General features: G+C 48.9%; 1 protein-coding gene across 1 annotated transcript in view; it reads left to right on the top strand.

Moving 5' to 3' along the window:
* The first annotated feature begins 1,374 nt into the window (after window positions 1-1,374).
* The window catches only part of NOTCH4 (notch receptor 4), a 78,031-nt gene continuing 55,037 nt past the window's right edge, over window positions 1,375-24,368 (top strand). Inside the window, exons 1-6 of the mRNA XM_083160147.1 lie at window positions 1,375-1,531; window positions 16,955-17,036; window positions 18,610-18,746; window positions 21,754-22,089; window positions 22,228-22,350; window positions 23,890-24,120. Of these exons, the coding sequence (XP_083016273.1) occupies window positions 1,426-1,531; window positions 16,955-17,036; window positions 18,610-18,746; window positions 21,754-22,089; window positions 22,228-22,350; window positions 23,890-24,120 (1,015 nt within the window). The 5' untranslated portion in view covers window positions 1,375-1,425. The remainder of the gene's footprint in view (window positions 1,532-16,954; window positions 17,037-18,609; window positions 18,747-21,753; window positions 22,090-22,227; window positions 22,351-23,889; window positions 24,121-24,368) is intronic.

The raw sequence follows: 24,368 nt of genomic DNA, 5'->3' as shown, positions 1-24,368 counted from the left end.
CATTTTTAAATAAAGTTTCAATATGACAATGCATTAGAAGTTGCGAAAAGTGATTGAGGGGCCCCGTGACTGTGGATCGCACATACGATGCAATCTGGGTGGGATCGTACCGCGCAGGATCCCATTGCAGTATGCCATCCTATCGGTGGGATGTATTAGTGCAGCACATGCAGGTACAGGAGCTCCGAAAGTAGCCGTCCCTGTGCTGTGCTCTGCTGGCTGCCTGGGGGTCTATGTATGCGTGATCAGCGCTGACCGCGTGGTCAGTGCTGCCCAGCCGCAGCTGTAGGAAGTAGGCCATATGCTACAATGGGCTACCGCTATCTCAGAATGGCAGTAGCTACGGCATCCGATATCCGGAATACTTAGCATTCTGGATATTGGTACCAACGTTCAGCGTCACATCCTCCATATAAACCAGGGTTGCCGACCCTCCCGGAATTTGCGGGAGTCTCCCGAAAATCGGGTCCTTCCTCCCGGCCCCCGGAAGGGTGGGCAACCCTCCCGGAATCAGGGGGACCCCCACTGAGCCCCCCGATCGCGGCATTTATATGCCGCAATCCGCGGGTCTCAGGGGAGGGGGCGGAGCTAAAACGGCACAATCGTGTCATTTTAGCCCCGCCCCCTCCATGGACATCAGTTATTTAAGCTATTTGCCGTAATGGGGGCGGGGCTTAATGACGTCACAATTAAGCCCCGCCCCCAAAGCTCGTAATGCAAGATTCCTCTCCGGGCTTCTCCCGGAGAGGATTTTTTGAAAGTCGGCAACCCTGATATAAACCTGCGCCTGCAGGTGGCAATGGAGGAATGGCATCCGGTATCGTAGATTCCTGCTATGGTCCCTCTGTCATACATTCTGGAGGTACTTAATATTTGCGGCTATCACCCAACGGTGTTTTTTGGTGAATTAACCACAAATATGAAATGATAAATGGGCCTCATAGACAAGGGTGAAATTTAATAGGATGAGAGATTCAAAAAGTGAGAGATTTGGTAAGAAATCTCCAGTTTTTTTAAACCGGCAATCATTTACACTGCAATGCCAGTTTGGTTTTGAAGTGTAAATGATTGCCGCTTTAAAAAAACTGGTAATTTCTTACCAAATCTCTCACTTTCTGAATCTCTCATCCTATTAAATCTCACCCAGAGTGATATTAATGAGGCGCTGTTGTACGGAGACGTATTAGAATAATTCTATATTAAAGCCAATAGTCTCGTCCATTTTCCTGTCATATTTTAGATATCAGACTGTAATATTTCCTCCCCCCTCCTGCCTGGTCGGTTCTCAGGCTCGCCCCATTGTCTGCAGTCAGGAAGTGAACAGGGTGCAGTTTGTCCTATAACGATATAGGATGGGGGTGAGTGCTTTCCTGAATCTGACCTCACTCATTCTTATTGTACGATGGGGGCGGGAGGCACGCAGAGATGCCCAGAGAGTGGCGACAAGCTCCCTGCCCTGGATTCATTGAACCGGCTGTGATGGGCACCTTTTGGACAGTTTTATCCGTCTGCTCTCTGTCACTGTGCCAAGGTAAGGCTGGCGTGTGGTGGGTAAGGGGCAGAGAGCGAAGGGGTAGTGGCAGAGCTATGTCAGTATTGGCAGGGCAGGAATAGTATAATGAAACCGCTGTGCAATGTGTGCGGAGGGAGCGTATGGGGTCGCTGTGCGGAGCGAGCGTGTGGGGGTCGCTGTGCGGAGCGAGCGTGTGGGGGTCGCTGTGCGGAGCGAGCGTGTGGGGGTCGCTGTGCGGAGGGAGCGTGTGTGTCGCTGTGCAAAGCGAGTGTGGGTCACTGTGCGGAGGGAACGCGTGGGGTCGCTGTGCGGAGCGAGCGTGTGGGGGTTGCTGTGCAGAGGGAACGCGTGGGGTCGCCGTGCGGAGGGAGCGTGTGGGGTCACTGTGCGGAGGGAGCGTGTGGGGTCGCTGTGCGGAGGGAGCGTGTGGGGTCGCTGTGCGGAGGGAGCGCGTGGGGTCGCTGTGCGGAGGGAGCGCGTGGGGTCGCTGTGCGGAGGGAGCGTGTGTGTCGATGTGCAAAGCGAGTGAGGGTCACTGTGCGGAGGGAGCGCGTGGGGTCGCTGTGCGGAGGGAGCATGTGGGGTCGCTGTACGGAGGGATCGCGTGGGGGTCGCTGTGCGGAGGGAGCGCGTGGGGTCGCTGTACGGAGGGATCGCGTGGGGGTCGCTGTGCGGAGGGAGCGCGTGGGGTCGCTGTGCGGAGGGAGCGCGTGGGGTCGCTGTACGGAGGGAGCGCGTGGGGTCGCTGTGCGGAGGGAGCGCGTGGGGTTGCTGTGCGGAGGGAGCGCGTGGGGTCGCTGTGCGGAGGGAGCGCGTGGGGTGGCTGTGCGGAGGGAGCGCGTGGGGTCGCTGTGCGGAGGGAGCGCGTGGGGTGGCTGTGCGGAGGGAGCGTGTGGGGTCGCTGTGCGGAGGGAGCGTGTGGGGTCGCTGTGCGGAGGGAGCGTGTGGGGGTCGCTGTGCGGAGGGAGCGCGTGGGGTCGCTGTGCGGAGGGAACGCGTGGGGGTCGCTGTGTAGCGTGAGTGTGAGGTGTCAGTGCAGAATAGGTGTAGCAGAGTTGTGCGTAGTAACTAGTACAGGAATAGCAGGGAGGAGGCAGGATGCAATTCTGCAGAAGGGGTGAAAGGTCAGCACAGAATTAGAAGGCAGGGGACTGAGGGTCACTAGGTTGACCCTATATAGGTCAAACACTGAAGGTTGACAGGGCTTAGGTTGAAATAGGTCGACATGAGTTTTTCATGTTACTTTTTAGCCGACTTATGCCGACGGGCCGTATTTCTTACCCTGCCATCCACTACGGCGTGGTGGGAGAATATAATAGTGACGAGGGGACGCGGTGCACTTATAAATGTGAAAAATGCATGTCGAACTTTTGCTTGTGTTTACCTTCTGACCCTGTTCACCTTGGCCATGTCGACCTATTTCAGGTGTTGACCCTATGACCCATACCTGAGCACGTCCGCTTTCTATTGGTGTTCCCGTATTGATTGTACAGTCCCTGGGGTTTATGTTTCTATACTATTCTGTATGTGACTATAACACAGCAGAGGCGGAACTACCATTGGTGCAGTGCACCGGGGCCCCTGAGTACTAAAGGGCCCACTGCCGCCCCTGTCATCCACTGCCGTGTTGCATGTTGTGTATTTGGGTTGGGGTGAAGAAGGGGGGCCCAAATCCTATATTTGCACCTCATGACCCTACACAGTTCACGTTTTCCATGTCACCCGGCAGGAGCACAGGTGCATTCATTACTCACTGACACATTTCAAAAGATCCACAGGTGGAGCTAATTATTCACCTGTGATTCTGTGCGGAGACCTGCATTACACACACTGTGTGGGGTCCTGGGGGCCGAGTTTGAGAACCTGTGCTGTACGTGATGTTGCACCGAGGAAGGGGTCCTTATGCCTTGTATATGACGCGGATCTGCACAGTTTGGTGCATTCCATATAAAGTTCCTATGCAATATTCCTATACAAATGTAAATTGCTGGTGTCTATTCTTTCCCTGTCAGCTCCGGTCCTTATGTGGAATCTGTCGGGAGCTGCCCGGCACCGCTGGTTTAGTCGACATGTCGGTGATTACTCCCTAGACGAGTGTCGGCATATTTTTTTTTCACGGCAGCCGTAGAGCAAGACTGTCTTTCTATTCCGTAATTTGTGGTGACCTTTCACCCTTAGGGTCAGTCATGTGGTGATAGACGGGGCTGCGATTCTGCTGTCCACATTTTATGATTGGCAAAACCAGAGCGTGTAGCTGCCAATCGCATGGACCAAAATTAATTTCATTTGGTCCTGTCCGCCAACACCAAATAATACAGAAGTAGTAGAATCTAATTGGTTGCTATAGGAAACATCTCATCTTCAGTAGAACTCAAATCTTAGTAAATTCCCCCCCTCAGTATCTCTCCATCTGTGTGTATGTGCAGCATAACACGTGCATGTAGTGATGGCAGAGATAGCAGGTAGAACAGATACCCGCTGACTAGGGATGCCACCGGGCCCTTCCTGTGTCTGTTATACTGGTGTCATGCTGCGGCTGGATGCTGTATAAGATAGATGTAGGAGAGGCAGAGGGGTAGCCGTGCAGGATGCAGGTGCACAGCTGTCAGGCCCCACAGAGATGGGAATGAGCGGAGTACGCCATAAATCACATCTGAGCAATGACAGGAGGAAGCAATAGCACAGGAGGTATAGTGAGAGACGGGCGAGTGGGGCAGACTGCTGTGCTGGGCTGCTGTGTGCTTAGTATGGGGATAGTACGTTATACAGGACAGTGCGGTTACCATACCGTGTGTTAGCATGGGCACAGCTGGGCTCCCATGTGCTTAGTATGGGGAATTGGATACTACATTACACAGGGTGGTGCAGTGCAGTTACAGTACTGTGTGTTAGTATGGGCACGGCTGGGCTCCCATGTGCTTAGTATGGGGATAGTACATGATACAGGATGGTGCAGTTACAGTACGGTGTGTTAGTATGGGCACGGCTGGGCTCCCATGTGCTTAGTATGGGGATGGTACATTACACAGTATGGTGCAGTTACAGTATCGTGTATTAGCATGGGCACAGCTGGGCTCCTGTGTGCTTCGTATGGGGATAGTACATTATACAGGATAGTGCAGTGCAGTTACAGTACTGTGTGTTAGCGTGGGCACAGCTGGGTTCCGGTGTGCTTAGTATGGGGATAGTACATTATACAGGACAGTACAGTTACAGTTCTGTGTGTTAGCATGGGCATGGCTAGGCTTCTGTGTGCTTAGTATGGGGATGTGCAGTTACAGTACCGTGTGTTAGTATGGGCACGGCTGGGCTCCTGTGTGCTTAGTATGGGATAGTACATTATACAGGACTGTGCAGTTACAGTACCGTGTGTTAGTATGGGCACGGCTGGGCTCCTGTGTGCTTAGTATGGGGATAGTACATTATACAGGACGGTGCAGTTACAGTACTGTGTGTTAGTATGGGCACGGCTGGGCTCCCGTGTGCTTAGTATGGGGATAGTACATTATACAGGACAGTGCAGATACCATACCGTGTGTTAGTATGGGCATGGCTGGGCTCCTGTGTGCTTAGTATGAGGATAGTACATTACACAGGACAGTGCAGTGCAGTTACAGTACTGTGTGTTAGCATGGGCACGGCTGGGCTCCTGTGTGCTTAGTATGGGGATAGTACATTATGTAGGATAATGCAGTTACAGTACTGTGTATTAGCATGGGCATAGCTGGGCTCCCGTGTGCTTAGTATGGGGATAGTGCATTATACAGGACGGTGCAGTTACAGTACTGTGTGTAAGTATGGGCACGGCTAGGCTCCTGTGTGCTTAGTATGGGGATAGTACATTATACAGGACGGTGCAGTTACAGTACTGTGTGTTAGTATGGTCACGGCTGGGCTCCTGTGTGCTTAGTATGGGGATAGTACATTATACAGGATAGTGCAGTGCAGTTACAGTACTGTGTGCATACCTCCCAACTTCTGTCTGTATGAAATAGGGACACTCGCGCGGCGAAGCCACGCGAGCGCCCAAAAAGGGGACGGGGTGTATGCAAATGAGGACGCGGCTTATGCTAATTAGCCGCGACCTCATTTTCATACGAGAATAGACGCTGTGCGCATGCGCACAGCGTCTATTCTACTAGATTGGGGGGTCTCCCAACTGCCACCCCTCCGCAGCAGGACAATGCCTGCCGCGGGTGGGACAGCGGGACAGGACCCGAAAATCGGGACTGTCCCTCTAAAATCGTGACAGTTGGGAGGTATGTGTGTGTTAGTATGGGCACAGCTGGGTTACGGTGTGCTTTGTATGGGGATAGTACATTATACAGGACAGTACAGTTACAGTACTGTGTATTAGCATGGGTATGGCTAGGCTCCTGTGTGCTTAGTATGGGGATAGTACATTATACAGGACTGTGCAGTTACAGTACCATGTGTTAGTATGGGCATGGCTAGGCTCCTGTGTGCTTAGTATGGGATAGTACATTATACAGGACTGTGCAGTTACAGTACCGTGTGTTAGTATGGGCACGGCTGGGTTCCTGTGTGCTTAGTATGGGGATAGTACATTATACAGGACGGTGCAGTTACAGTACTGTGTGTTAGTATGGGCACGGCTGGGCTCCCGTGTGCTTAGTATGGGGATAGTACATTATACAGGACAGTGCAGATACCATACCATGTGTTAGTATGGGCACGGCTGGGCTCCTGTGTGCTTAGTATGGGGATAGTACATTATACAGGACGGTGCAGATACAGTACTGTGTGTTAGTATGGGCACAGCTGGGTTCCGGTGTGCTTAGTATGGGGATAGTACATTATACAGGACAGTACAGTTACAGTACTGTGTGTTAGCATGGGCACAGCTGGGCTCCCGTGTGCTTAGTATGGGGATAGTACATTATACAGGACGGTGTATTTACAGTACTGTGTGTTAGTATGGGCACGGCTGGGCTCCTGTGTGCTTAGTATGGGGATAGTACATTATACAGGACGGTGCTGTTACAGTACTGTGTGTTAGCATGGGCACGGCTGGACTCCTGTGTGCTTAGTATGGGAATAGTACATTATACAGGACGGTGCAGTTACAGTACTGTGTGTTAGTATGGGCACGGCTGGGCTCCTGTGTGCTTAGTATGGGGATAGTACATTATGTAGGATGGTGCAGTTACAGTACTGTGTATTAGCATGGGCACAGCTGGGCTCCCATGTGCTTAGTATGGGGATAGTACATTATACAGGACAGTGCAGTTACAGTACTGTGTGTAAGTATGGGCACGGCTAGGCTCCTGTGTGCTTAGTATGGGGATAGTACATTATACAGGGTGGTGCAGTTACAATTCTGTGAGTTTGCATGGGCACAGCTGGGCTGCTGTGTGCTTAGTATGGGGATAGTACATTATACAGAATGATGCAGTTACAGTACTGTGTGTTAGTATGGGCACGGCTTGGTTCCTGTGTGCTTAGTATGGGGATAGTACACAATACAGGACGGTGCTGTTACAGTACTGTGTGTTAGTATGGGCATGGCTAGGCTCCTGTGTGCTTAGTATAGCGATAGTACATTATGCAGGACGGTGCTGTTACAGTACTGTGTGTTAGCTTGGGCACGGCTCGGCTCCTGTGTGCTTAGTATGGGGATAGCACATTATAAAGGACAGTGCTGTTACAGTACTGTGTGTTAGCTTGGGCACGGCTGGGCTCCTGTGTGCTTAGTATGGGGATAGCACATTATACAGGACAGTGCTGTTACAGTACTGTGTGTTAGCATGGGCACGGCTGGGCTCCTGTGTGCTTAGTATGGGGATAGTACATTATACAGGACGGGGCAGTTACAGTACTGTGTGTTAGTATGGGGACGGCTGGGCTCCTGTGTGCTTAGTATGGGGATAGTACATTATAGAGGATGGTGCTGTTACAGTACCGTGTGTTAGCATGGGTACGGCTGGGCTACTGTGTGCTTAGTATGGGGATAGTGCATTATACAGGATGGTGCAGTTACAGTACTGTGTGTTAGTATTGGCACGGCTGGGCTCCTGTGTGCTTAGTATGGGGATAGTACATTATGTAGGACAGTGCAGTTACACTACTGTGTGTTAGTATGGGCACGGCTGGGCTCCTGTGTGCTTAGTATGGGGATAGTACATTATACAGGACGGTGCTGTTACAGTACTGTGTGTTAGCTTGGGCACGGCTCCTGTGTGCTTAGTATGGGGATAGCACATTATACAGGACAGTGCTGTAACAGTACTGTGTGTTAGCATGGGCATGGCTGGGCTCCTGTGTGCTTAGTATGGGGATAACACATTATACAGGATGGTGCAGTTACAGTACTGTGTGTTAGCAAGGACACGGCTGGGCTCCTGTGTGCTTAGTATGGGGATAGTGCATTATACAGGACGGTGCAGTTACAGTACTGTGTGTTAGTATGGGCACGGCTGGGCTCCTGTGTGCTTAGTATGGGGATAGTGCATTATACAGGACGGTGCAGTTACAGTACTGTGTGTTAGTATGGGCACGGCTGGGCTCCCATGTGCTTAGTATGAGGATAGTACATTATACAGGACGGTGCAGTTACAGTACTGTGTGTTAGTATGGGCACGGCTGGGTTCCTGTGTGCTTAGTATGGGGATAGTACACAATACAGGACGGTGCTGTTACAGTACTGTGTGTTAGTAAGGGCACGGCTGGGCTCCTGTGTGCTTAGTATGGGGATAGTACATTATACAGGACGGTGCAGTTACAGTACTGTGTGTTAGTATGGGCACGGCTGGGCTCCTGTTTGCTTAGTATGGGGATAACACATTATACAGGACGGTGCAGTTACAGTACTGTGTGTTAGTAAGGGCACGGCTGGGCTCCTGTGTGCTTAGTATGGGGATAGTACATTATACAGGACGGTGCAGTTACAGTACTGTGTGTTAGTATGGGCACGGCTGGGCTCCTGTGTGCTTAGTATGGGGATAGTACATTATACAGGACGGTGCAGTTACAGTACTGTGTGTTAGTATGGGCACGGCTGGGCTCCTGTGTGCTTAGTATGAGGATAGTACATTATACAGGATGGTGCAGTTACAGTACTGTGTGTTAGTATGGGCACGGCTGGGTTCCTGTGTGCTTAGTATGGAGATGTATCTGCCAGCGGATTCGGTATAAAATCCCGACGGTCAAAATACCGACAGCTATTGACCAACGGTCAAAATCCGACAAGGTCAAAATACCGACATTTAAAATCCCGACAATGTCAAAATACTGACATATAGAATGTAGACAGGTGAAAAAGTCAACATGGGGGGGCGTGGCTTGGCCGAGCATCCGAGAGGACGCGTGAAGTGTGAGCTCCGGTACCATCCTGATCAAAAATCCTGTTCTGGGGACCGTGGACTACTCACCACAGCCGGCTCACCCTCCATAGCACTTCCTGTACCCATTGAGCCACCCGCGGCTCTCCTCGGCGACTTGTGGAGGCTGTGTTAGCTGGCTGGATCTCCTGCACTGCGGGCACGCTCTACTCCGGCCGCCATCTTGAAATCTTGTCTCCGTCTCCCCCAGCCTGGCTGCTGCTGCGGCGGCGGCCTTGATAATCGGCGGGGACTCTATCCTCCTCTTATAGCGGTGCCTCGCGTGGCAGGCGGAAGAGAGGTGACCCTTACCCCTGGCATCGCTGCAGCTGGTGGACTGGAGGGGCTATATCTGCCGCCATTTGGGGCCCGGACAGCGCATATGAAACAGCCTTGGGACTGCAATCACAATCCTGCCACCAAGATGTCCGTGGCTTAAAGCCTGGATGGTGTAATATATATATATATTTTTTTTTTTCCCTGTTGGGGTAAGTGTAGGGTGACCAACTCATCCCTTTAATCCGGGACACATATTAATTACACAGGTTCTGTGGCTGGCTTTCACCTGGTATTAAACTGCCACACCTCAAAACTCCATTTCACCTGGTTTTAAACTGCCACAGAACCTGTGTAATTAATATGTGTCCCGGATTAAAGGGATGAGTTGGTCACCCTAGGTAAGTGGGGCAGCATCATTTAGGCTGTGAGTCATAAAAGATATTCAATTTGTATCTGCTGTGGGGTGTGCTAGACACCCCTGGTATCCATTCTTTTGCTGAAGGAACATGGAATCTTCTGTGCAATTAATACTACAGGCCATTCATGCCTCTACAGAAAGACTTCTTCACCAGATTTCTGGCATGCAGGATGATATCCTGTCACCTGTCGCCACTCCTGTGCAGTGTGCCGGGGTTGCCGAGGGTGATCTGTCTGATACTATTCTCATATGTACACCTGTGATTTTGCAGAAGCTTGAGGATACTTGTTGCACTACTCCTCCATATACCGACAGTGTCACTGCTTCCCCTGAATCCCCATTTATACTACTGCTGTCTCTGTTGGGATCCCCAAAGTTGCTTATTCATATTAGCATGAAGCTACGAAAATTCTGTTTTATCTACTATCTATACCAGTCTATACACCCCTGGATGGATGAGAGTCTCCTGAAACTCTGGTCATATTTACTGCTCCTGCGGACAGCTTTATACTGTCACTGCCCAGATTATCCTTGGGATGCTGGGGGCAGGCTCCTTAGTGTCACTTCTACTTTACTATATGGACTTGAAGACTGGCCGGACTAATGATATATCCTATATTGCCCTTTAGGATATTAATTTCACCTTCCATATCCGTTTCTTGTAGCTTTATTATTATTTTTTCTTATTAATGTGTACAACCTGTTTCTACCCTTGCCGTAGATCCTCTTCAATGTATACTGTGTGATAATACACTACATTTTATATACGACGGGCGCACTGTCATTTCATGTGATGGTGGGGGAGAGTTTTTTGTCTACTGCCCCTGGTATATACTTATAATATCCTGAAATTAACCTCCTTTTATCACATTTAGTTATGAGGTTGCCGGTATATCCTGTTAATACTTATCATGTGACTGTACAGGCCATCCCCCTATCAGTCCATGTATCCCTTATCCGTTTCTATCCCATATGGGGGAGGGGGGGGGGAGTAGGTGGGTTTGGGGGGGGGGGGGGGGGGTGTGGAGGTATTGAAGCATAGGAAGTAGGGGTGGGCTGGGAGGCAGGGGTAAATTAGGACTTGTAGGCTAGCCTAGCTTATATAAGCTGGAAGCCACTAATTTATTCCCTTTTAGTGATAGTAGTATAGATGGGATGGGTGGGGGGGAACATCTTAGATAGTATAGTTAGGAGGGTAGGGGGGTAAGTTAATGGGATCCAGGTATACCTAGGTTGGGGTTAGGTCATACAGGGTGGGGGGTTTTGGGGAGGTTTGTTTTGGGATTTTGCTTTGTTAGTTGGGGGTAGGTAGATTTAGGGTGCTTAGTGGCTGGACGTCCAATATTCTTTTTCTCTTTCATAGTGTGTGGCTTTTGTATGATACATATGCCTTTTAATTATAATGGATGCGAGACGGTCATATTTGTCAACTGTGATTCATAGGACTCTTTCGCTATATTCCCTTCCTCCTGTAATTGCCTGCCCGAATGGCGCCTTCGGGCATTGGCCTTACTTCTACACAGAATGCAATACACCGTGCTATACTGCTAATCCTGGCAATATGTACATTTTTTATTTATTTTTTTTCTCTCTATATCTGCCTCTTTGTACGAAACTGTTAATTCAATGTATGATATATCCCTTTCATGCATGTGCACACTGCCATAACTATTACGTCCGGTCGCTTTGCTTGTTTGTTCTTATTGTCAAAACTTTCAATAAAAATTATCGAATAAAAAAAAAAAAAAGAAAAAGTCAACATGACTTTCGGTCGACAGGTTGCGAGGTCGACATGTTTTTTTTCACAGTTTTTTTACCCGAATGTCGACACAGTCAACATGGACACAGTTGGAAGTCAACCGCAACCCCTCGCATCGATCACAATGCTTCAGGCACGGTGCTTCGCTGCCATCGGCACACTATTTTATTCTCCCACCACACCCTAGTGTATGTTAGGGCATGAAATACCGCCTGTCGGCACATGTCGGGTCAAAAGACAGCTAAAAAACCCATGTCGACTTTTTCACCTGTCTACATTCTATATGTCGGTATTTTGACATTGTCAGGATTTTAAATGTCGGTATTTTGACCATGTCAGGATTTTAAATGTCGGTATTTTGACCTTGTCGGGATTTTGACCGTCGGTCAATGGTTGTCGGTATTTTGACCGTCGGGAGTTTGACTGCCTCCCCTGCCAGCTTGTATCTTCTTGTGATGGGTGATAACGGGCGCAGCCGGCTGATACTAAGGCTGAGCAGAACACGAGCACAGAACTGAGCTTATCTCTTATATCATCCCCACTCGCTTTGTTGTAGAAATCCTTTAGGTCTATTTATTTAGTTCCCACATAAGACAGGAAAACAACAGGAAGATCAAGGGATCTCCACCCCCCACATTCCCCTCATCCCCCCGTGTCCTGTGCACGTCACCTCTTATCAACATACGCGCCATACGTGGCTTCCACTCTCTGTATACATTTATCTGCATGAGTAGTTGTACACCCACCTCCTCCGGCTCTGTAAGATTATACAGTTATAGCCGCACTCATCGTTATACAGTGCGGCAGTTATAGCCGCATTAAGGTTCCTGCTTATTGCACATCCCATTACTTGCTGGTTGGTGGATAACAGATCAACAACCAATAGGGCAACAGTTGATATGTAGGTCAACATCATAGGGTCAACAGTCAAAAGTTTGACAGGTAGAAAAAACTAACAAGGTCAAAGGTCGACAGCACAAAAGATCAAGCAGTACAGAAGGTTGACATTGTAAAAAGGTCGACATGAAAGTGGCAGACACAACAAAAGTCGACACGTGTTCTCTTTCCACAAGTTTTCTCAACTTTTGCTTATTTTACTATCCATGTACTGTATAGAACGATTTATAATGGTAAGTTGTGGTGAGCGAAGCAGAGCGGTAAAGACTCTTACCACTCAGATGCCCTTCCAAACTAGCGCGGTACTCCTGGTTCAGATGCCATTGGCGTCGCTTGTACAGTGTGCAATCTCCCGGCCCCACCTCCATTGTTGTTACAGCCCACAGGCCTAGTATCCGGCAAGGATTCAGACACAGGTGCAGCCATGTTGATACAAGTCACATGGGAGCTCCTAGCCAATCTTCTGCAACATGAAACCCAGCTGACTGCAACAACCAATCAATGCACACCAAGACCTATAAAGCTATTCAGGAGCTCCCTTTCAAATTGTCAGTGCTTTGTTGTATCCACACTAGCTGTATCTCTCCAGTGACTCCTGTGTTTACACCAGTGGTTTCCAAACTGTGTGCCGTGGCTCCCTGGGGTGCCTCGGGACACTTGCAGGGGTGCCTTGGATTGGTGGACCAGGACCAATTTAAATTATTTATGGTCAATGTAAAAGGCAAAAACATTGCTGGTGAGCTGCCAATAATAAAATATGTGGACAAACAGAAGCTAATCCTGTCCCTCATCCATAATTAAACCTTTGTAGGACATATAAAATCATTTACTTAATTTTTTTCAAAATTTCTGAATAAGAAATTTTTGACCATGGGGTGCCGTGATTTGAAAAAGTTTGGGAACCACTGGATTACACTCTTGTCAGAGTGAGTGCATTCCATCCTGCTGCACTGCCTGGCTCCTGTTCAGCTCCTGCTGATTCCTGTTTCGGTACTTGTGTATTATCACGGCGGCAGGCTACGCTATGTTTTCAGCGTAGGCTAAGCTACATTGTCAGTGTAGCCCAATGGCTGCCTAGCATAGTCAGCGTAGTGTCCCCGTCAGGCAGTACTGTCACCGCAGCTCTGTCCCTGGCAAGCCTAGTGAGCGCCTCCCACACAGCGCCGGTAACCGCCAGATCCCCTGCGCTGGCGAATGACGGCAGAGAAGTGATCATGCGGGTGCCGGCGGTGAGGCGCTCCATCCGTCTGAGATGCACAAATGTCTCAGCCGCTTGTGCGTCTCAGTAATTTTTGCAGCAGGGTACGGCAACCCTGCCCATGTCCGTTTCAAGGAGACAGGGTTAGGGGTTCAGTAACACATGCGTCTCGTGCACAAAGGGAGGGTGGTGCGGTGCGCAAGTGCGTCTCATGCACAATAAAGGACGCATTTGCCAGTGCTCCATGTTACATACTGGCAAATGCCTCCATTTCAAACCCCGACTATCCACGCCAGCCCGAAGCGTGGCAAGCGAATGTGTATTCTGCGGGCGCTCGCCGATGTGGATAGTGGGGGTATGAACAGGTTGGGAGGACGTGTACTGCGTCCCCTCGCGGGGCTTGACACGCTTGACATGCTTCGGGCTGGCGTGGATAGTGGGGGGTTTCAGGAACACATTCACACCTGTCAAAGTCAAGCAGGTAAAAATGGTCAATGGTTCCCACACAATGTAATAAGCACTGACTGACTACGCTAACTGCGTAACGCTGACTGACTACGCTAACTTGGAAGCTCCGGCTATCCGCGAACGGGCAGGAACACTGCGCTAATACTGACAGGGACGCTACGCTGACTACGTAACTGCCGCTGTGAAACTACACAAGTACTCCTGTTTCTATTGGTATTCTCCAGTGTTTATCAAACATTGATTGTCCAGCATCGATATTCCTAACATCGAGGTGCATCACTTTCCGCAATCAAGCATCAGGGCATATCGGTAAAACTTCCAGTGGTGCTCTCCATCAGTACTCTACAACCTGGTACATCTACCATCAATGGTCTAGATTCATCAGTTCCAACTGATCTTCACATTCTTCTGTCAGTTCCAGCCTCTATCTGCGGCAATTATGCCTCCATCACTGGAAGTCCCACAACGGGATGACCGCGTGCTGCTCCGTTGTTTCTTCCCCTCCCATTTTGGCAAATCCACGCCCTAGTGTATTTGTTGGTATTCAGATCTGGCTTTTACCGTTTGTTTTTTCTTCAAATATTATTTACCTCAATAACATTCACAGGCAAAAGGTTGACGTGTAAAAACGGTAAAACGGTTGCCACGTGAAAAGATCGCTACGACTTGTTGATGTTTGTTGTTTCAATATTGAAACCTGTTGACATGGACCCCCAATTAGTGTAGTGTGTTCCCCGTCCATGGCCCGCTTTGCTCACCATGCTTCGCCCCAAAAAGTATGAAAAAAAGAAAAAACTCTAAAAAAAATCATGAAAAACTCCTTTCTGCCATTGTCCTGGCGAGTTTTTGCTTGTATACAGTGTGGACCTAGTGCATGTCAACAATTTTGGTGTCAACTTAGACACTATTCTTTAGACCTATCATCCGAATTCTTGCTCGGTGATAGAAGTTGGGTACTGCACTTTATCACTGTTACTGGGGGCACCTCCTGGACCCCCAGAGTGACAACAATGATGAGGACACGCCCCTAACTCCTGCTGCTGTACCGGGTGTCATGGAGGCTGGTGCAGTTAAAGCAGATTTTTTTCTCCATGTTAAATGCTCCTACTTAGGCTTAATGCGCCGTGTAACCCATAGATTCCAGCAAATAATGAGCGTCAATGGTGGATTTACCATGCAGGGAATGAAGTGATAATCAAATAGGTAAACCTGGAATTATTTATACGTGGATATGGATAGCGCACTCTGGGTTGGTGTGATGTAGGGTAGGAAGGACCATCACATCACACCAACCCATATCCACGTATAAATACTACCATGGGGTCTCTTTGGACATACCCCAGGATTAGCAGCACCGCCCACACACATCAGGTAGAGCGCAATATACTCTGTATCTCAAACCTGGAATTATACCTACGCGGTAAACCCTGCGGGGAATCTGCCTCATAGTAACATCACGTTAGTATTATACTATAATACACATTATGGTGGCACCAGTGTAGGTACCAGTACTAGTAACTGGAACGTGATCCTGCCTAGTAGATGAGGGAATAGAACCTTCTCTTTGTAGTTTTTCAAATTAAATACAATAACTGCCCAAATGTGGCTGCCACAAGAGGAAACGGACACTATTGTTAATTGTTACTGGTAACACATCAGTATCCGGACACAGAGAGACGGACAATGACAGGGAACATGAGCGCGCAGGGAGGCTGACCAAGCCATGTAACACGTGTGTCTCTGGTTATCCCACAGTTACTAACTCTGCCGGGAATTGCACTCTGGGCCCGATTCAAGTTCACGCAAAGTACCAATGTTTTGGCAGCTTTGTGCATGTGCCAGATCTGTACTGCACTGTGCAGTATTGGTCCTGTGTCTTCAGGTGGTCTGCTGTTCAGGGGTGGTGAGGGCAACTGGTTCACAGAACATGTTACCTCCATTTTGCGGGAGTGCTAAGGCCAGGGTCTCCATCTTCTGACCATTGGCGTATGCAGTGGCGGCTTCAGAGGGGGGCTGCAGCAAAATAGAGGAGCAACACCCACTTTCAGTTTGGAATGGCTCTGTGAAAAGGGGGTGTGGCCTCTTGGGAGGGAGCATGGCCATACCTTTCAACTTCTCCAAGTTGCGTACAGCATCTATTCACAGCTGTTCAGCTAAGCAGAGCAGCAAGTAACAGGGGAATTGCTAACTCCCCCCCCCCCCCATTGTATAATACTGCTTACCATGGATGCAAGACTATCACCAAAAAATCGTGACTGTCCTGTGAAATTTGGGACATTTGGAAGTTATAGGCATGACTTTGTGAGCCGCACACCATTTTTGGCACTCTGGGGGTCCGGGAGATGTGGACTGCTCCCATTGTTTGCCTGTGGCTGCAGAGCCGGCTCCTACACAATGATAGGAGCCGGCTACTGCATATAATGTTACAGTGCAGCACCTGACTCCTGTTACTGAGCAGGAGCTGGCACTCTGACGTCACTCCTCAGCAGGTGACATCTGGATGTGGCCCGCATCCCCCACCTGTGACGCCACTGCTATAATGGGTGCAGTGTGTGCGGTGCAGGGGGACCCACAATGCAAACCCTGCACCCATATAATTATACTTGCCCCTCCAGAGTCATGTGGTTGCCACCGGTACTGCAGACAGAAATGACCTGTACCACACATGCATGCTGGAGGGGGTTTAGTTATTAAGATGGGAAGTTACTATGGGAAACCAATCTATTATCTTCTACAAGGTGCTAAATTAATAACACATGGATTCTGATTGGTTGCCATGGGCAAAATTCCATCTTCATTAAAACTCCCATCTTAGTAAATACATTCTGAGGTGTGTACATATACCTGACGCCTTCTGCTGCATTAACATGTCTGTGCATTGCTGCTGTCTCCAGGTAATGGAGCCCCCTCTGTATTGTACATCAGTAAGATGGAATGGGGGAGCTAGTGAGAATATGTAATGAGCGCTTGGGACACTATAGTGTGATGTAGAGATAACCGATGAGCTATAACTTGGATGAAGTAAATAACGCCTCTCGTCTCTTATCCAACTGATGATGATGATTGTCTCCTGTCTCCTCAGCCTTACAGTGTGTGAACTTCCAGGATCCCTGCGTCAACGGGGGGACGTGTCTGGTGCTGCTGAATGGAACCCACCTCTGCAGGTGACACATAATTCCCATGTTGCGGCATGTCTGTGTTCTTCAGCATCGCCTTATTAACAAAGCGCAAGCAATCGTGTCAAATGTACTGATAAATTATAGCTAGAATTTCAGTGGTTGCTACTGGCAACTTCTGCACTGCACTTCTTTAGAAGGTTTGATACATCTCCTCCCATGGTAGGTGCATTATGTGACTCCTCTCCATGTTTATGCGGAGCATGCGTCAGGGGTGCAGGGGATGGAAACTAGAATACAGCAATGAGGTTGATGAGGGTGACAGACCTTGCACGTGGCACTTGTGTTCCAGATTACTGGTGCACGAGGTCCTTTCACAATGGGCCTGATTCGCAATGTCACTGCCCATATGCCTAAGTGGCTCTGTGCAGTACAGTGATGAATTATCAATGGTGGCTTGATGCAGTCTGGATGCGGGAGAGTCACTTACACTTCTGGGTCAGCGGGAGACTAACCAGAAAATCAGAAGACTCCCGCAGCTTCCAGTAGAGTAGGAAAGTATGACCCCAATGTTTTCCATAATGATTACCTTAATTTAACATGTAAATGGCCATATAAGCGCCATATAATTTATACATGTAGATATTCATGGGCATATTGCCAAGACATCCCAGAAAAGTGCCAAGACATCCCAGAAAAGTGCAAGTTTTTAGAAGTGGTGATGTTGCCCATAGCAACCAATCAGATATCTAGCACCTCCCAGAAGATAATAGCTAGAATCTGACTGATTGGTTGCTACTTAGGTCAGTTATGATGTAATCATTTTCCTTCCACTGTAGAAGAATAAGGAGGTGTGTGCTCCAAGAAAATGGCTGTCGCTCTCCAGATCCCTTGCATTGGCGAGCGCCAGCGATAGAGACTGGGACGCGCGTGCGTCTCACACACACATGCGTCCCAGTATCACCGCGGCTGGGCAGCGTCTCCCTGCCCGTCTCCGCATCAGGGAGACGCTGCCCAGTTCAGGGGGGGGGGGGTATCGGGGCGGTGAGGGGGACCAGCGGGGGAGGCAGGGGAGGTGGCGGGGACCGGCGGCAGGCTCCGTTTGCCAAGGGGCACGCGATAGAATTGCCAGCCCCTGCAAAGCTAAAGCCAGCTCCATCTGTATATGAGGTCAGTGTTGTAAGGTGCACAGTCAGGGGATTAGTGAGCAGTAGTAGGGGGCCTGGTCAGATGAATTTTCCATTCCCAAGTTCTCAATAAGTGGACAAATGGGGCAACAACCAAAGGGGCTCTGCCATTGTGTTGTTCTGGTTGTTGGTAATGTAGAGTTTGGGCATTTTTGTTCACAGCTAAGTAGTGGCGACTCCAGAGGAAGGTCTGCACAATTCATATAGGGGAGCCACACCCACTGCCAGTGAGTCAGTTTGGAATGGCAGTTGATGGCAGTGGGTGTGGCTACTCTATTTGAATTTTGACCTGTCCTGCAGCCCCTCCTCTCCTGGAGCCACCACTGCTGCTAACAGTAATCAATGGATGCCAATGAGCCTGCTGTATGATATTGTACAACCTGTAGATGCAGTGATCATTGTACGTCACTGAATTTGTGTCTTCCCCCATCTAGTTGCCCGGATGGGTTCCTAGGTGACCACTGCCAGCTGGTTGGGCCGCCCTGTTCATCATTTATTTGCCAAAATGGAGGTTCATGTTTGCGCCTATCCTCCTCGGAGTATCGCTGCACATGTGGGCCGGGGTGGACAGGTGAGTGTAACGCTATATTTATTTATTTACAGTTTCTTATATAGCGCAGCAGATTCCGTTACAGTGTCTTATATAGCGCAGCAGATTCCATTACAGTGTCTTATATAGTGCAGCAGATTCCGTTACAGTGTCTTATATAGCGCAGCAGATTCCGTTACAGTGTCTTATATAGCGCAGCAGATTCCGTTACAGTGTCTTATATAGCGCAGCAGATTCTGTTACAGTGTGTTATATAGCGCAGCAGATTCCGTTACAGCGTCTTATATAGTGCAGCAGATTCCGTTACAGTGTGTTATATAGCGCAGCAGATTCTGTTACAGTGTCTTATATAGCACAGCAGATTCCGTTACAGTGTGTTATATAGCGCAGCAGATTCCGTTACAGCGTCTTATATAGTGCAGCAGATTCCGTTACAGTGTTATATAGCGCAGCAGATTCCGTTACAGCGTCTTATATAGCGCAGCAGATTCCGTTACAGTGTCTTATATAGTGCAGCAGATTCCGTTACAGTGTTATATAGCGCAGCAGATTCCGTTACAGCGTCTTATATAGCGCAGCAGATTCCGTTACAGTGTCTTATACAGCGCAGCAGATTCAGTTACAGTTTCTTATATAGCGCAGCAGATTCCGTTGCGCTTTACAATAGTAGACAGTGATAAAACAAACTGGGTAACAACAGACAGACTTGGAGGTAGGAGAGCCATGCTGCAAGCTTACAATCTATAGGGACATAGGAGGGAAACACAAGGAGAGGCACCAGTAATAGCACAGCAGTCCCACCAAGTTACAAGTCCAGAAGGGAAGCTAGATAATACATAAGTGCCTCGGAGGGTTATGCATGTAGAACTTAACTATGATAGGCTTGCCTGAAGAGGTGAGTTTTCAGGGAACGCTTGAAAGTTTGGAGGCTAGTGGAGAGATTTATTGTGCGTGGAAGGGCATTTCATAGGGTGGGAGCAGCCCGATGAAAGTCCTGTAATAGTGAATGGGAGCTAGTGATCCGTGCAGAAGAGAGACGCAGATCTTGTGCAGAGCGGAGTGGTCGAGATAAGAGATATTGTGTGATAAGTAAGGAGATATATGCTGGTGCAGTATGGGTAATAGCTTTATATGCAAGTAGAAGTGTATTATATTGAATACGGTAAGATACAGGTAACCAATGGAGGGACTGGCAGAGCGGATCAGCAGACGATGAGCATCTTGCAAGGAAGATCAGCCTCGCAGCAGCAATTAAAATGGATTGCAGTGGTGAGAGTCTGTTCTTAGGAAGACCAGTTAGGAGACTATTGCAATAATCAATGCGGGATATAATGAGTGCATGGATAAGAGATTTGGTAGTGTCTTGTGTGAGATAGGGTCGTATTTTGGATATGTTTTTTAGATGCATGTAACATGATTTGGAGACAGATTGAATGTGGGGAAGAAATGACAAGTCAGAGTCGAGGATGACCCCTAAGAAAGGAGCTTGTGGGGTAGGGTGGATTGTCCAGATGTCAACAGCGATGGAGATATCGAGATGGTAACTGTTCTTAGTTGGCGGGAATATAAGTAATTCCGTTTTGGAAATATTGAGTTTGAGTTGGCGAGAAGACATCAAAGATGAGATGGCAGAGAGACATTCAGAGACTCGGCCCAAAACAGACAAATGTTGCCTGGCAACAAAACCGGGTGCTGGCTAGGGGTGCGTGTGCGAAGCAGCTACTGGAAGGGGTGAGTGGCCCAAAACCTCTGGTGACAACTCCGGGGTTGATAGATAGATTTGAGTACTGTATCATCCGCATATAAGTGATACTGAAATCCAAAAGAGCTGACTATCTATACGCCTAACTTGAACTGGTTGGTTACCAGCATTTTACGGTGAACCACCGGTTACATTTTATTGACCAGGCCACAGAGGTCCATACCCAAAATGTGGAATGACTGCGGGGCGCATGTAAGTGGCGCAATAAGCGCCAAAGAGGCACTGCGTGTCATGAACTGCAGCCATATCTTACAGAGTTCATGTGGCGTGAAACATTGGGAGCTGAGGGCCCTTTCCTCCGCATAATTGAGGCCCTGAAGCTCCTCCCCAAGTACGATTAATTATGATTTAATTTATTCTTCTTGTTCTTTTTATTCTTCTTGTTCTGTAATCATTACTGTTTCTGATTTTAAAGTTGTTATATTTTAATTATTAATGAATGTTCTTAATTATTTATGGTACATTAATCAAATTATTTCAGTAAATTAGTTATTAGTTAACACATGTCGTCATTACTTTTTCAGCTGTATGATTTTGCAGGTGTGAATGTGTTCCTAAAACACCAGCACTATCCACGCCATCCCGAAGCGTGGCGAGCGGTGGCAGAACGTGTCCTCCGACCTTTTCATACCCCCAATATCCACTGCGCTCGCCACACTATATAAAATCAACTCCACGCTGATGTGGATAGTGTGGGTATGAAAAGGTCAGAGGGGGCGTTCCGCCGCCCCACGCGGGGCTCGCTGCGCTCGCCACGCTTAGGGGTGACGCAAAACAATGCCATAGGTGCTTACAATTGTAAGCACCCATCACATGTAATACTATGCACAAATCACATCTCATAGTAAGCACCCATGACATCGCATGGGTGCTTGTACAATGAAATATCGCATTTGGTGCCATGCGATCCCATGCAATATTTCATTGTATAAGCACTCCTGTGCACTTAATATGGACATCGCATGGCACGCATCGCACAGCACTATACACGCTACGCGATGCGATGTCACTACGGAGAATAGCCCAGTACGCTAAATGCGTACTGGGCGCCCTGCTAGGAAACAAGTACCAAATAATTTTGTATTTTTTTGTAATATGGGACCCAGACAACAAACACTGTATAATAATAAGTATTATATAAAGTAATAATCAGATGTGGGGGCATATCTAATAATATATGTAATATATAGGGAGATTATGTATCAATCATGTGGAGGGTGCAAACAGCTTTGCAGCATAATAATATACATCTCTGGTGTGACTTAGGAAAGAACTGTGAGTACGTGGACCACTGCACAACCAACCGCTGCATGAACAATGGAAAGTGCGTCAACAAGGCCCCGGGGTTTGAGTGCCAATGTCAGCGTGGCTTCGATGGGGAGGCTTGCGAGAAGGACGTAGATGAATGCCAAGAAGCCGGAACCTGCCGGAATGGAGGTCTTTGTAGCAACCTCATAGGGTCCTTCCAGTGTTTATGCCCAGCTAAGTACGATGGCATCCATTGCGAAATGGTTAGAGGAGTCTGCTCCCTTAACAGCTGCTTGAACGCCGGGACGTGCCATCAAACCGATGTTGCCTTGTACCAGTGTGCCTGCCCGCCAGGTGAGTGCATGGCCTTGTCTGGTGGCTGTTGAACATTAATCATATGGCTGTAAGTGGGAGGGTGTGGGCCCATTACTGATAGGGTTCTGTACCCAAGAAGGTATAGGCTCATTCATGAATGGTCTTCTTACTCTTTAGGGTACACAGGTTCTCAGTGTGAGGAGAACATTGATGACTGCATCAAACACAAATGTCAGAATGGAGGTACCTGCGTGGATGGACTGAAAAAATACAGCTGTAACTGCCCCCCAGGATGGGAAGGTAGAAAGATGGATCCTCCATTTATCACAACATGTGTCTATCAATTACATGTTCTCCCATTGCATTCCTGATCTTCTGTAAGCCTGTTGCAGATACAGTCATACTGCCACGTTGCCCAAGAGCTGAGAGACGGGGCCAGTGTCCAATTCCACCACACATATTGCGTTAGCCAAATGGACCGAGATTGGTTGGTTGAGCACTTTCGTCAAGAACTTAATTCCAGTAGGAGTGCCCAAGGGTCTGGTAAAAAGTGCAGGGCCCTGAGACTGTCAAAGAAGTTTAACCACCCAACCCACCCTTTAGAAACACTAGTGTTATACAACACATAGGGTTATAATTCTAATCTGCCAGCATTACAGATACACATCACATTGGTATGGAACCTTGGGTCACGTAGGACATATGCCTTGTAATATTTGCATTGTACAGTGGGGACATGACCTTGATGATGCAAATGTGCAACCATTGCACGGCACGCTTTTGCAAGCCACCAGTGGTGTAGCTACGTTTTGGGCGCCCCCCCACCGTTAGGGAGGGGGCGCCCCCCCGTCGCCGCCCCGCCGAGCACCCCTACCCCGCCGCCCATGCAAACCCCCCCTCAATCCCCCACAGCCTTACCTATCGCGCTGGTCCCGGCGGCTCCGTTCTTCTGCTGAGGACCACCAGAAAATGGCCGCCCCCATACAGCAGACAGTTTCAGAGAACTGTCTGCTATATGGGGGCGGCCATTTTGTGGTGGTCCTCAGCAGAAGAACGGAGCTGCCGGGACCAGCGCGATAGGTAAGTCTGCGGGGGATTGAGGGGGGGTTTAACTATAGCACTGCAGCCCCCGGCGCCCCCACATGCACAGCGCCCCCCCCGCGGTGCTATAGTTACGCCCCTGCAAGCCACATCCTCTGCACTGCCTCCAGGAGGGTAGTAGGTGTAATGATAGTGATGACGGATGAGGGGCATTGAGATTGCCTGGGTGCCCACAACTCTGGATATGAGCATATAGGGGCTTATTCAGATCTGCTCGCTAGGCTTCGTGTGTTCGGAGCCCAGCGAGATAACACTGCCCCGGCGAACACATGCACCCCCCACGTTGGCCAAGCCCATGTGCAGTTCTGCGAATGGATATGTACGGGTAAACACCCATTCGCTAGTGCCCGCACGGAGGATAATCATTCCGTGGTAACTTACCATCGAATGATTTCTCCCCTTCTGCCCGTTGCTCGTAGCCTCCGTGTGACTCTCGGTGGATGCTTGTAGCGACACAAATTTGGGGCAGGCGCTGGCGCCATATGTCTACCCCGAGCAGGCAGGAGAATGCCTGCGTTTGATGGGGCCAGCCCAGGAACGCCCCCTACCTGTCACTCAGAATCAAGCAGCATTAGGTTTTAATTCAGAATTAACACTCCGCAAACCATTCTTCCTAATGTTCAATGAGCCCAATCTAGATCTTTTCTTGGGGCCAAAGATAAATGATATTTATTTAGCAATGTCTCTGCGTTCTGTCGCCATGTCTGCCGCTCCTGACTGTCCCTTCCTCTCCGCTAGGAGGATACTGTTCCCGGGACATTGATGAATGCCAGGCTGCCGGCATATGTAAGAATGGTGGCACGTGCCAGAACGTGCCGGGCGAATACAAGTGCGTCTGCGTCAACGGATATGACGGCAACAACTGTGAGCACAACATTGATGATTGCGCAACAGCCACCTGTGGAGACGGAGCCACCTGCGTGGACCAGGTCGGAACCTACACCTGCAAATGCCCCCTGGGGAGGATTGGTGAGTTGCTGTATACGGTCTCTGGATGAGTATGCATGATTAAGATGGGAGATCTAGGTCAGATGGGATGTTGCTACGGGCAACCAATCAAAAACTATCTACTCTCTTCTAACAGGCGCTAAATAAATAAGTAGATTCTGATTGGTTGCCCATAGCAACATATCATGTGAAATACAACTCCCATTTTAAATTTCACCCTATGTATCCAACGTTCTGTCCAACTTTGGCAACAAAATTTTTTTTAGAAT

This window comes from Crinia signifera, chromosome 9 (assembly GCF_055691185.1).
Source record: "Crinia signifera chromosome 9, ASM5569118v1, whole genome shotgun sequence".
NCBI classification, from domain to species: domain Eukaryota; kingdom Metazoa; phylum Chordata; class Amphibia; order Anura; family Myobatrachidae; genus Crinia; species Crinia signifera.
This window is presented reverse-complemented; position numbering and strand designations above follow the sequence as displayed.